Source organism: Dunckerocampus dactyliophorus, chromosome 7, assembly GCF_027744805.1.
Source record: "Dunckerocampus dactyliophorus isolate RoL2022-P2 chromosome 7, RoL_Ddac_1.1, whole genome shotgun sequence".
In the NCBI taxonomy this organism is placed as follows: domain Eukaryota; kingdom Metazoa; phylum Chordata; class Actinopteri; order Syngnathiformes; family Syngnathidae; genus Dunckerocampus; species Dunckerocampus dactyliophorus.
Genome location: NC_072825.1, coordinates 8,954,700 through 8,968,086, shown reverse-complemented (window position 1 = coordinate 8,968,086; position 13,387 = coordinate 8,954,700). Strand labels below are relative to the sequence as shown.

Genomic DNA, 13,387 nt, shown 5'->3' with positions numbered 1-13,387 from the left:
TGGAGATAATTTATTGTTTTAGAAAATTAATCTACGTGAAATTATACCGTAAAAAAATATTCACATCTTACTAAAAATAGTTGTATTTTAGTCTGAAGGAGTTTTTGGCACACGTCGTGAGTCACGTGTGCAAACGACAGTTTTATTTCAAAAGATGCAGCCACACGCCCCGCCTACCTGGCGATCACAATTCCCTAAGCCAATTAGTGCCGGGCAGAGGGGCCGTAACCAATCGCCGATTGGTTAGTTCAAAAAAAGCATGGCCTCCACCTAGCCATTTAAAAGTATGAAGAGTCCTGTGTTTATTTCCAAATGTGGAGTTTGTGCGAAGGGTTTAAAATCGCTTTAAACGCCACTCGTCTTCTCGACTGTCGACTTCTTTTAAAGGTAAGCTTGAAAATATTTGCTTATTTCTACCTGGGCTGTTAAATATCTGTCATAATACAACCAAGTTATTGTCTAAAGTGAAATGAGGACACGGGCCTTAGCTTTATCCCACATTAGCAAAACTAGCTTGCTAACTAGCTAGCGTTAGCACACCATTATTCGGCTTGAAGCGACTCTTCAAGAAGAAATGTGTTACAAGTTCATATCAGTACATATCGATTTGTGTAACAGCTGTTGGGTTCTCAAAGTATCACACTCGCCCTGAAAAGACTTATATTTTGTATTGAATTATGGCTATTGGCTGTAGTTTGAATTTGAGAAACATTTCAGTACTGTTTTGTTTGGAACGATATTTCACACTATAAACTGTGATTATACCACTTTTCTATTTGACAAAATAGTGTAGTTATTTTATCATTATGGAATTGTACTTTGTGCTGTGTTTTTTTTCCATATCATTAAAGTTGTTTTGTCTTTGTGTGGTACCCAAGTTAGGAATAATAATACAAACAAAAAGTAGAAAATATGGGATCCAGTGAAAGCAAGATGACTGTGTGCGCTGCACCCAAACCTGAAGCATCCATCAAGAACGCCCAGGTCGCCCATCTGGTGGATCCACGTTCTCCATCGTTGGCCATTGATCGCACTCCTATTCAGGTACAGTATACACACATCTGTGTTATATCACTCACGCTATTAGTGTTTCCCACAGGTCTGCAATCTGCCTGTGGTGATGTGTTGTGGGGGCGGTGTAGATCGTCTAATTTGCCATGACTCAAAACTCCAACCAGAGTGGGTATTTTCAAAAACTCAGACATTGTTCCTGTCCACATAGGAACGCTCCAGGTTTTTTTTTTTTTTTTTTTTTTTTTTTGGGCAGGTTGAAAAAAAAAAAACATTGCATAAACCGTTTCGGATCAGTAAATAGTCACATCCACACGGGAACGGATTACTGGGTGAAGACAATGTACAGTAAAACATAATGGCAAACCTACACGTGGCGCTGTAAACAGACACAGACAAAACCACGTGATGCGCTTGTTTGGCTTGTCTAGATTTAACAGTGATGGTTTAAATCAGCAACCAACTTTTTGACTTGCGGGCCACGTTGGGTTAAAAAATGTGGCTGTCTATATAGGTGGCATCAAGCAGACTGACATGCTTGCTCACGGTGCTGTTTTAGAATATTTTTAGAGGATCGTGTTCAGTCGGCACACAGAATGACACAGACACATCAAGGTATTTTAGCCTAAACAAGGGCGTATTTATTTAAGCATCAACACACAAGATATATGATTGCAGCGAAAAAGCCTCTTACCTACGCCAACAGAGTGGAGAGCCAACACCCGTGGAAGAGTTCGCATCAGTCGGCTGGGCGTTCGATCACAACCCGCAGCAGACTCTGTCTAGGTGTTTTCGCTCACCCCTCTTTATGCCAGTCTGTTCGTGCGAGCATGAGAACGGGGTGGCCTGCCCCGAAACTCAGGCATTCGCACACAGAGTTACTGTTTTTAACAAAACAGGCGCCAGGCAACCTAGTTTGGTTATATGAGTGTCCTGTCTTCCTCAGTACATAACAAGCACCTGGTAGGCAAGGTCAGCAGATAACAATAACAAGATACAGTGGGAAGTGAATGTTCAGAACAACACAAACCCATCACCCTTTCTCACATTCGTATCCTGGGAAATGAATGTTCAGAACAACACAAACCCATCACCCTTTCTCACAGGTGCAAAGAAACGAAAACACATCCACAGCAAGGTAACGCATCACATAAATCAACAACTAAGCGCTAAACATAACACGTAACTTAAAACTGCCCACAAGGCATGCTGGCTAGCCCAGCTGCAGCAATACGAACTATGAACAATAAAACATTGGATGTCAAGAGTATGTTAGCTCCTCCTTGTTTACTTCTATGACGACCTAATCAATATATTTTGCAAAAATGCGACAAACATGACAATGTTGGGAGAGAGTGCCACAGGCTACCCAGCATGCCTTGTGGCGGGAATATATGGGTGTTTTGTTTTTTTTTGTTTGTTTTTTTTTTTGCATAGGTATCGAGTAGAGATGTTTGTATGCCCACATGGTGCAGTTGGTAGGTTGCTTTGTGCGCCGTGTGTGTTGTGGTGTTTGGATGGCTTTTTCTCTACAAGCTACAGATTACATCTAACTATTTTGGCAACGTCAAAAGCATCTCACAGTTTCCATGTTAAAGGTTTCGACGAAGGAATTTGGAAATGCCCAGTGGGCCAGCTTAAGATGCTTAGCAGGCCTACTATTGCCCGTGGGCCACAGTTTGCCCACCCCTGGTTTAAATGGATAAATGTTAATATGTTGAGGGTTGATAAATGAAAAGACTAGTGGGGTATAGTTAGTCCCTCGCTCTGTTGGCGGCGACAGTGTTGCTTTTACCAGTCATCATTTTTTGGGAACTCCTCATAACGCTCCACAGTAATTACGTGCTCATGTTGTATAAAATACACTGGCTGGGATCGCTTAACTTTTCAGCGAAAGTAGAATAATATGACGTCAAACAGCCCCCTTTCATGTGAACGCGCACTTGGCACACAGCCGAAAACCGGACTTGACAAGTACTGTTCACTCCTGTTTGGGGAGTTTAGGTTTTGTTGAGTTGCACCTTGAGCACAAAGCCTGGGATGGTGGAGCCACTTTTGCAGAATACCCCCAGTATCTCATTGTGTTTAAACTTTACTTACCAACAGAACACAGACGTTAGTGACTTACGAGTTTTTGATCAGCGATAAACGTGTGTGAGTGCGCTTTAAACTCGTGTGATTTAAAAAATAAATAAATAAAAATCTGTGGTGTGTTAAGAAGCAGTTACGATGCGACCTGTTGTACTGAGTTGTAATGATGAGATACACAAGCAAGGGGGAGGGCGAATAGGTAGCGCCAAATTTAGATATATTAAAAAAAAAAAGGTACCACCAAATCTGTGGGGGATGGCCACAAATACTGTAAATGAATGAATGTATGAGAAACACAGAGTACTTGCCAAAAAACTGGCACATCTGAGCCATACTGGAAAATCCACAGCTTACGTGTGCTGCGTGGTCGCCCCTCCATAACCACAATAACTATCCCCCTTAGGTTGGTGGGCTCATGGTGACAAATGAAGAGTGTCCTTTAGGGACGAGTGACCCTCGCTCTCCCACTGTGGGCATTACTCGCACGCCCGTGAGAGAGGTCATGAGAGGTAAGAGCTTTGCTTAACAAATGAGCGCATCAACCATGTGGGCTGTGAAATGACCGAACGTCACATTTGCAGCCAAGGTGGGCTCCTTCACTCGTCGCCTGGGCATGCTCTTCCACATGGAGGCTGAAGGCAAAGTGCCCCAACATGGATCCAGCAACACTGTCCAGGAGGAGAAGGAAGTCAACAAGAGCCAGGAGATGGATTCCACCAAGCCCCTCCTCAGTCCGCCAAGACCACGCACCTTTGGCTCCTTGGCAGCGCACGCTAACCTCCTGGCCACGCCAATCCACAGTATGAGCGCCTCCAGCCCCTTTGTGCTGCTGGAGGAGCCCCAAGTGGAGGTGGAGATCGAAGCCGACGTCAGCCTGGAGGAGGCGGAGGAAGCCCGGGAGTCTCCGCTGCACAAGAGGCTCAGCATGAGTCTCATCACCTACCACGAGGGCGCCACTGCCGCCCAGGTCTTTGCCGAGGTGCACCGCGAGAGCCCCGCCTCGTCGCATCACGTGGCTGAGTCTGTCACTCAGGGGGTGGACCACCTCTACGCCCTCCCTACTGTCACACTCGACAACTCCCCAGACTGCGTAACTTCTGGAGAACCTTCTGAGGAATCTTCAGTGGCGCTGAGCCTCGAGCCCCCGCAGCAGCCTCCTGTGGGTGTCCACCGGCTCACCTTTGACCCCAAGAGCCCAAGTCAGTTGGTGTTCAAACCTCAGTGGCTGGGCAAAGGGTTCGGGGCCACGGGGTTGAGAGCCAGAGCGGTGCAAGGCAGGAAAGGAGGGTCCTCTCCTCTCGCTGTGTCTGTCTCCGTGAAGAACATCAACAAAGAAAACAAGGGACACTCGGGAAAACAAAAGCAGAAAGGTAAATGAATCCTTTTTCTATTTATGACACAGCATTTTTAAAATCTGTCTCGTGTTTTAGGTACAGAAGGTCGCTCCCCACTGCAGATCCTTAATGAGACCAACTCTCCACGAGGGCGTCCACAGGTAAAGCACACTTTGTCTCCCATTCAAAAACAATGTTATTGTACACTTCAGAAACAAATCCAAACTAACTCAATTGTGTTCCCACAGAACATATTGCCCTCTTAACACCACAAAGGTGACATCATTTGTCCGTAATATCATCATAAAAGTAGTCCTCATGTAACCTAAAACCTTGCTGTCTGACTAGCTACCGGTATCTACCACTAGAATTATATTTCTAGTTATGACGAATCACATTTTATTTAATTAATTTCTAGGTACTCTGAAGTAGCTACAGCAATCTAGCTATGGCTATTCAGTTATATACTGTATCTCTGGCTTTAACCATGTAAAACAAGCTGTGCTACTAGCTTTACATTATTCCTAGCTATTAGGGGTGTCACGAGACGAGAGATGCACGAGGTTGGGTCCACGAGGATGAGACGAGATTTTAACATTAATTTTAAGAACAATGAAAAAGTATGACTGGCCATCCACACTTTATTTTAGTCATAAAACAATTCCAGCTGCGTTTTGAAATGTTTATTGTCCCACAAATTAACGCTAAACAATATTATTGTCAACCTTTTCAAGACCAAATAAACCACTGGTAGGATGTAAAATAATATGTTGTCTTTCACTCTGTAAAGTTGTGGAATTGCTGTTTGTGACATATTTTTTTTCACAGGCAAGTCTAGCGTTTGCAGTTCTTGGAATGCCAACTTAACTGTATTAATGATCAGCATTTCTTTTTGTGTATGCTAGCAGCCCCGTCTCCCCCCACAGAGACTGTATGACTGACGAGGTATCTCTAGATAGAATTCTAAGTATATCTCAGGGTTTAAGTATCAATAACTAGCTATACTATCTTGAGCTATGGCTACTTTCTATTAGTGCATTGCTAGCTTGTGCTACCTCATGTAGCTATTGGTCGCCAGTTATATTATCGCTAATTTTAACCAGCTAACCATTTTGCAGGACTACTTATCTATATATCTGGCTTTAACCATCTATTACTAACTAGTACTACACTAGCTGTCGCCTAGATTTTGCTCCCTAGCTGTCTATATTGCTTTTATCTCTAGTCATGTGGGAAAAAAAATAAGGATACCACATGGTGAAACTCTACTACCCCTGAACCGCTGCACACACAAGGGTGAAAATGTGTCCAAAAATGCTCCCCATATTGTGTTGCCTGTGCTATTTTATTTTTCTGACAAAACCATCAAATGGTGGCTTTGTTGTTGAACTTACTTGACATTTATCACACAGCTCAACACCCACTACAAAACCCCGGCTTTAACTTAAAGGTGTTCAGCCGAATGAACACAAAATTTGGTAAGCAGCTTTTTAGGGAACTGACAAGCACACGTGTACAATTTGATCAGGATTGGTAGGAAAAACATGGCCGCCATCAATCAATACATTCTTGCGGGAGTTAGTAACTAATTGTCCGTAAGTCATTGACCATTTATCTGGTGATAAACTTTATTCTACTATGCCTTCCGAAGCCATAAATGTACATTTTTCCATACGACTGTATATCCATAGAAGTAATCTATATATACAGTATATTTAAATCTAGTCATAGCCATCTACAGTATTTCAGTGTCACTTTGGTTCACAACAAAGTGTTTATCCACCTTTCTAGCATCAATAATTTGAAGTCAAAAAGTAATATTTTAATATTATTTCAGATGAAGCAGAAGGTTTCTTCCACTCCAGAGAAGCCGCGACCTGCACAGATGGACCGCAGAGTTCTGGCCTTGTCTCTGGACAAAGAGAATCGATGATACAAACATCATTTGTACAGCTTCCTAAGATCCCTCCATTTATTTGTTTTAATCTCTATTTTTTTTTTTTTTTATGTGTACAGTTTCTCAGGAACTGACTTTTTTTTCCCGTTTGCTTTTACTGTCAAAATGTGGCACAACTTTCTTTACCCTGTTTCGTCCTTCTGTAAATATGAATAAAAGTGTTTTGTTAACCGAAAGAAAATCCCACGAGTAGAATCCCATCTTTTATTTGACAGTTCTTTTTAAGAAAACAAATTCTAAACATGGTACAGTGTTGTAAAACTAGTACACTAATATGAAAATGTTACTACCCTTGTCTGGCAGGTAGCGCAGCGTGGAGAATGGTAGCTAGTATTTACAATAGCTGTTAGCATCCTTTTTAATAAGACAACTAGGTCATGGCTTATTGTGAGTGCTTAGCGAAACCATTTTTATTGTCCCATCTGTCATATGTATTGTATGTGCTGCAAGGGGGGTTGTCACAACAAGAACCCCTAATCTTCATCAAATCCATCAATCACATTCAAAATAAACACAAACATCTATTTAGAAAAGGAAATAAGCATCTAAAGAGGTGGGGAAACAAAAACAACTGTTTTCACTTTGCTTGACCTGATATAAAACAGCACACCAGTATACTGCAATAGTGTTCAGCTACATTACTTTTTGCAGTGTCCTCTCGCTCCCATTTTAGTGTGTGACCACTCAACTGCAGCAGCAATTGTGCTAAAATCCACTAATATTGGAACAATTATTGACATTGTGGAATTATCTTAGCCATTCACATTACAACCCTACTTCAAACAGCACTTGGCACAATTAAATACCCTCCCCAAGTTGTGGCTCCTTCACCCAAAACATCCTGTGGATATCCAAATTTCAAGCCGTAAGCAGGTGACGTCCTCAGTTCCAGATCTTGAGGAAGCTATCCCAGGACCCTGTGCAGCACGCCATGCCGTCTGCAGACACTCCGATGCAGCTTACTCTGTTGTCGTGACCAGCCAACACTCCTGGACCACCACATGGGTGGGGGTGGGGGGGGTGATATCACATTTAGGCTACACTGGAAGCTCAAAAATCAAACGAGTCAACCGTTTGGCCCCTGTGTATGTTCCTGGTCAGTTGTCAAAATTCCCACTGTACCAGAATGCATCCTAATAAGCCAAGTGACCTCGCTATTTTCTCCAGTTGGCCAGCAGTCGGCGCGCAAGAGTAAACAGGAAAAAGGTCGAAGTAGTGTCCAGCAAAAGTGGTCGTTTGTTGAGAAATTATGATTTAAAGCAAGCTATAAAACTCCAGCAGATGATGGAATTTTAAGAGGAGGTCGTGAAAAACCTTTCCTCAGTGCTGCTTGAGCATGAAAGACATGCTAACTAATAACATGCTACTCGAAGTGAGGTAAGCCACCAAAAGGTGAACTACTTGTACTTCTTGTGACTATCAACATGTGTTTTCTACACTTGTATGACGGTTAATGTCAAAATGTGTCAGTTAAAGTGTAGCGGCTCAGTTGAAATGAAGGTCCGGAACTGATGATGAAAAGGGTTTTAGTAATATTCGATGGGTCCAATGACCAACGTACGAGCTCAAGGACAAGTATACAGAAGAAATAATACATTTAGATACTCATTTTGAGCTATAGTTACACATTTAGGTGCAAAATTAAACAACGTAAGACATTTACCTTGCCACCCTTTCAACTGGCGCTAGAATTCTTTTAACTCTTCGTTTGTTTCTATTTTAATTTTGAGTTACTGCTTTTCTGTCTTGGAAGTGGCACGTTCTTCAGCGTCGTTGTAGCAAAGCATTCCCTTTTTCTGTTTTCACAATAAAATCCCATCCGTTAGTTAGTACAACCATCAAATTAAAAGCGGTAATATACATCGGAAAATCAGTAGTGGGGCACATAAAAGTGCTTCAACTTTAAGTTCCTTCCATAAAGGTTTTGTGATCTGACAGTTTGATTCCTTAAATATCTAAATAATTTCCTTGTGGGGGAAAATTGTTTCCAAATTTTGTCTGAATGGTTGTAATACCGTAAACGTTCTAATCATAGTGCGTTAATTGGATGCAGGCGTTAATTCTGACATGTGAAAAGTCATTTTAAATAACTGAATTTAGTCAAACTTTAATAATCATTTGGAGTGCATGAGAAAGTGGAAGGAAAAACCCTAGCTCTATTTGAACCTATTGTCATTTATGAACAAGTGTATTGCACCGTACAGCAGCAAAAGATCCAATGTTGCAATAGCCAAATGTTTCTTTGGCTCTGTGCTAATTAGAGACCTTGGCAGCTATTTACTTCTGTAGTCAACGCACCCGGCAACCAGAGGAGACTCAGAATTTGTAATCACTGAATTCAACTCACCCACTCTCTCCGCCTTCAGAGAGTCCCAAATGTTGACGTTGAAGTCGTCGTAACCGGCCAGAATGAGGCGTCCAGACAGGGAGGGGGCCAGTGAGGTGACACCACACATGATGCTGGAGTCCTGGTAGGTGAGGAGCTCCTGGTCAGCCCTCAGGTCGTACAGCTTACAGGTGGCGTCGTCAGAGCCTGTGATGACTGCGTTGCCGTTGGGGAAGAACTGCAACGAGAGGAAAGCGGTGAGGAACTAGCACATGCACATTAGCCGTCACACAGCCGCTCTCCTTACCCCGATAGAGTTGATGTCGCTTTCGTGGCCCCCAAAGGTCTGTCTGCAGGTGCCCTCCCTGATGTCCCAGAGCTTAGCCGTGTAGTCGCATGCTCCCGAGATAAAGAACTTGAAGTCAGGGGACACGGCCAGTGACATGCAGTCTCCTTGGTGTCCTGCAAAGATCGTCTTTTGGGTCCCTGTCTCAATGTCCCACAGCACGCTGGAATGAAGACCATTTATGTAGATTTATAGCACTTACATTTGATAGTAAATACAGCATAGTACTATAGTACTGCCTAGTATATTTGCAGTAGATCATTAAAACCACCACAGAGGTCATGTCATATAAAGATCTTTGAGTAGCATTTTTGCAGTCGGTCCTTCAAAACAGATGAGAACTCCTGTCATATATAGAGGATCTATGACTAGCGTTTTTTGCAGTAGGTCATTAAAAACAGCAAAGTGGTGTCCTACGGAGGATCTTTGACTAGCGTTTTTGTGGTAGATCATTAAAAACAGAAGAGTGCTCTTGTCACACTTGGAAGATCTTTGACTAGCATTTTTGCGGTAGGTCCTTAAAAACGGCAGAGCAGTCCTGTCACATGGAGGATCTTTGACTAGCGTTTTGCGGTAGATAATGAAAAACAGCAGAGCTCTTCCGTCATACGGAGGACCTTTGACAAGTGTTTTTGAGGTAGATTATTTAAAATAGCAGAGCACTCCTGTCATATTGAGGATCTAAGACTAGTGTTTTGTTTTTTTTTGTTTTTTTTTTTACAGTAGGTTCTTTAAGATACTGTAGCAGAGCTCTCCTGTGATATAGAGGATCTTTGACTAGTGTTTTTGCAATAGGTCCTTAAAAACAGCACAGCTCTCCTGTCAGATAAAGAGGATCTTTGAATACGGTAGTGTTTTTTGCACTAGGCCCTTAAAACCAACAGGTTGCTCCTATCATATAGAAGTTCGAAGATAGAAGATTTTTATGGTAGATCATGAAAAACAGCAGAGCTCTCCTTCCATATGGAGGATTTTTGACCACCATTTTTACGGTAGGTCATGAAAATCAGTAGCACGCTCCTGTCACAGAGGATCTTTGACTAATGTTTTTGCAGTTGGTCTTTAACACCACCAAAGTTCTTTATGACCGTGTCAATCAAAACTGCACATTTTTGTCTTTGCAGAGGCAGACTTCTTGATAGGGGTGTCCCAATTGAAGTGCTCTAAGCGTGTTCCTCACCAGGTGCAGTCTCCAGAGCTGGTGATGATCTCTGTGTCACTGAGGAAACGACAGCAGGAAAGGTAACCTGCAGTGACCACAGCGACAACATGCTCGACTAAGATAAGCTCAAAGAAAGCAGACAACTTGCATGTTTTATATTTATTGATTCTCGCCTGTGTGTGCAGCCAGCTCGCGCATGACCTTGACGTTGCCGTCCTTGCCCTTGAGATTGTAGATGGAGCACATGTTGTCGAGACCCCCGCACGCCACAAGGTTGCCCGAAGGTGCGTAGGCGCAAGTCATCACCCATGATGACTTGAGGGGGATGGCATTCACCTGGAGAAAAACACAAATGCGGATCTAACGCATAACAGGGTTTCCCAAACAGTGGGCCGGGGGCGCAAAATGGATTGCCGGTCACTTTTTATTGAGTTGCTGATTTTCAGAGTAAAATGTATTTTATTGATCATCAAGCAGGCACACTTGGCAAGGTTTTTTTTTTTTAAAAATCATGTTCACTGTAGTCAATGTGTGTAGTTTATGTTAGTATAGCAATTCTACGGCATTAGTACAATTAACAATCCAATACAATTAATAATAATTAATGCAAGTTGAATTTATAATTCAAAATTAGGTCACGCTATATTTATACTTAGAGACAAGTATTAATTTTGAATTGTTTATTATTGTTGTAAATATGCCAGTTTGTTTATTTAATTACAAGAGTGCACATTGGTAAATTAATACCAAAGTAATACCAGAATAATACATTTGTAAACATTAATTTAAAAAATTTAATTTATTTAACTAGATTTAACACAAAATATTACCTAGAAATAAATTTGCATTATAATAATAGAAATATAATAATATATAAAAAATAATAATTCAGATTGAGCATAATCACGCAAAGGTTTTGACATATTTACATTTCACAGATGCACCTTATACCAGCGATGGGAGTAACGGTGCTAAAATTGTAACCTAGTTAATTACTCTTTCAAACGTTACAATGCAGTTACCGACAGTGAAATGTGGCACATTATTAATGTAGCATCCCGACGGTCATACAGGGTCTGACGCTCTTTTTTTTTTTAACTTAACACGTCAACAGCAGTGCTCAGTTCCAACATCTCCAACTTGCACACTGTCTCTGTGTCTTCTCACACCCACACAACACTTCCTCATTCTCCACCAATCACACACGAGGTCCACTCCAAACATCAACATAAAACACAAGCAGGTTGTTCCTTTAGGAACTGATTTGGATATGGTGAGCTCTCAATGGCACATCACAAATATTTGAAGTAAAGCAATACTTACTGTCTCTGGTAACAAATACAATTTATTAAGGAATCATTATGTATCTAATTCAATTAACGGGTTACTTTTTTTAGGTAATTTGCACAACACCGCCTAATACTCTGGTAATTTCCAGTGTAATGTCCATTTTGTCGGTATTTAAAAAAAAAAAAAAAGAGTGTAGACTTGACGAAACAGCAATCAGCCAGTTCAGTGCATTGACTCTAAAGTCAACTTTTTGCACTGTTGTGCAGCATTTTCCTACAAGTTTATACAGTAGTTTGATTTAGTTAAATTGTAGATACCAGAGAAAAAGAAGCTGCTGCTTCTCCATGGCTGACATAACATTTCTTCAGTCAGACTCCTACTTCAAAGCTCAAATGACAAGATCTTAGCCACCACCGCTTTCGCAGAGAAAACCTGCTGCACACTACAGGACCTGCTCGGCAAACACTCGTGATTGGTACAGGTTTTCCCCTCAGGAGGAGTTTAAACACAGAGCGTGTCTTACCTTGTTGGTCGTGATGCTGTCCCACACAATGAGTTTTCCGTCTTGTGACGCGCTGACGCACAGCCTAGTGACACATTAACAGAAAATCATCTTTCTTTGCAATTTTTTGTCATCTGTTGTAATTTTTGCAGCAGAAAATGACACTGGTCTGAACACCAGCAATACAGTACAGTAGTCCTCACTTGGAGTCAGTGGACCAGTGCATTGCGTAGATCTTGGCCAGGTGACCTCTCAGTGTTTTCCTGGTCTTCATCTGGACCCGGCCCACCACGGTGATGCTGGCGGCGGCCTCCTGCAGAGTGGTGTCCTGCATCGCCTTACGCGCCGCCTAAAAAGGAGGACAGCACACAAACACTGTAAAATCCGCAATTTTATGTATAATGTAAATAATATATAATATCCCGCCTGCTGGGGTACTATAGGAGCTGTAACAGAGGTGGGATGGCTCCTGTGTGAAAGGGAATGGCAAGATAGGGCTCTGACGTTTCTGACTTCCCCCACCTTGTTGTGTTGAAAACAATTGTTGCTGTCCGACAAGTGTATATATACAGTATGTGTGAAAGAGTCGGAAAGTACCGTAGTGGCGGCGAAAAAGCGGAATACGACCAACTTGCATGCGCATCTCAAACACAACCATCCTGTCCCGTTTTCCCAACTGAGAAAAAGAAATGCTCGAGGTGCAGTGGAGCCTCCGTCCCGACAGTCAATGCTTACTGACACTAAACAAAAAGCGCAAAATGGTGCGCGCTCACAGGCAGTGTTGGTCTCTACATGTTAAGCATTCCTGTTAAGGAATAATACTAAATGTTCATTATTTATTGAAGTGAAATTTTGTTTAAAGACATGATACTCCATTTTATTTATTGTTTTTACTGTTGTGTGTGGTTTTTATTGGAGTGTTTTTTTTTCTTTTTTCAGAGACAGGGTCAATTTTTGCTGAAAGAGACTGAGTCCATTTTATTTTCATTAGGGTCTTTTTTGTGTTTTAATTTATTATGCAGTTTGTTTAATTTATTTTATTTGAAAGCTCTTGACATTCCAATTCTAATGTTAATGTACTCACATTATTATGCAATATATTATCATGACGATAATGAAAAAAATGGTCTTGAAATAAGGTTGACAATAATATCGTTTATCGGCAATAATCGGTAGGACAACTATCGTCCAGCAAAATGTGTTATCATGACAGGCCTACCATAGCACAGAAGGGACCAACAATTTTCAGTGATGACGATGTTGCGATAGTCTGTACATTCAGTGATAGCCAACGTTAGTATGTAAACTTTGTCAAATCGCTATCATTAGCTGACAACAAACATAACTTGTGCATGTGTGTTATGTGGG

The 13,387-nt window shown here is 41.7% G+C and overlaps 2 protein-coding genes and 1 long non-coding RNA gene across 5 annotated transcripts in view; 2 read left to right on the top strand and 1 right to left on the bottom strand.

The window, feature by feature from the left end:
- The first annotated feature begins 259 nt into the window (after nucleotides 1–259).
- Nucleotides 260–6,665, top strand: cdca3 (cell division cycle associated 3). 3 transcript variants are annotated; one of them, XM_054781198.1, is made up of 6 exons: nucleotides 260–387; nucleotides 879–1,044; nucleotides 3,506–3,611; nucleotides 3,684–4,472; nucleotides 4,533–4,597; nucleotides 6,274–6,589. In XM_054781198.1, the coding sequence occupies exons 2-6, from the start codon at nucleotides 913–915 to the stop codon at nucleotides 6,367–6,369; spliced, it is 1,188 nt and encodes a 395-aa protein (XP_054637173.1). In that variant the 5' UTR covers nucleotides 260–387; nucleotides 879–912; the 3' UTR covers nucleotides 6,370–6,589. The 3 variants fall into 3 exon arrangements, with proteins under 3 accessions (XP_054637173.1, XP_054637172.1, XP_054637174.1); XM_054781197.1 differs by having other exon boundaries at nucleotides 4,533–6,593; XM_054781199.1 differs by lacking the exon at nucleotides 260–387 and adding an exon at nucleotides 1,100–1,179 and having other exon boundaries at nucleotides 1,027–1,044; nucleotides 4,533–6,665.
- gnb3a (guanine nucleotide binding protein (G protein), beta polypeptide 3a) overlaps nucleotides 6,584–13,387 on the bottom strand; it is a 10,123-nt gene continuing 3,319 nt past the window's right edge. The window contains exons 3-9 of the mRNA XM_054781200.1: nucleotides 12,223–12,368; nucleotides 12,041–12,104; nucleotides 10,401–10,563; nucleotides 10,246–10,312; nucleotides 9,027–9,228; nucleotides 8,741–8,957; nucleotides 6,584–7,382 (exon numbers count right to left, since the gene is read on the bottom strand). Coding sequence (XP_054637175.1) covers nucleotides 7,276–7,382; nucleotides 8,741–8,957; nucleotides 9,027–9,228; nucleotides 10,246–10,312; nucleotides 10,401–10,563; nucleotides 12,041–12,104; nucleotides 12,223–12,368 — 966 coding nt within the window. The 3' untranslated portion in view covers nucleotides 6,584–7,275. The remainder of the gene's footprint in view (nucleotides 7,383–8,740; nucleotides 8,958–9,026; nucleotides 9,229–10,245; nucleotides 10,313–10,400; nucleotides 10,564–12,040; nucleotides 12,105–12,222; nucleotides 12,369–13,387) is intronic.
- The window catches only part of LOC129184831 (uncharacterized), a 22,204-nt gene continuing 16,393 nt past the window's right edge, over nucleotides 7,577–13,387 (top strand). Inside the window, exons 1-4 of the long non-coding RNA XR_008571978.1 lie at nucleotides 7,577–7,770; nucleotides 8,760–8,976; nucleotides 10,190–10,307; nucleotides 10,413–10,511. This is a non-coding gene — a long non-coding RNA (uncharacterized LOC129184831). The remainder of the gene's footprint in view (nucleotides 7,771–8,759; nucleotides 8,977–10,189; nucleotides 10,308–10,412; nucleotides 10,512–13,387) is intronic.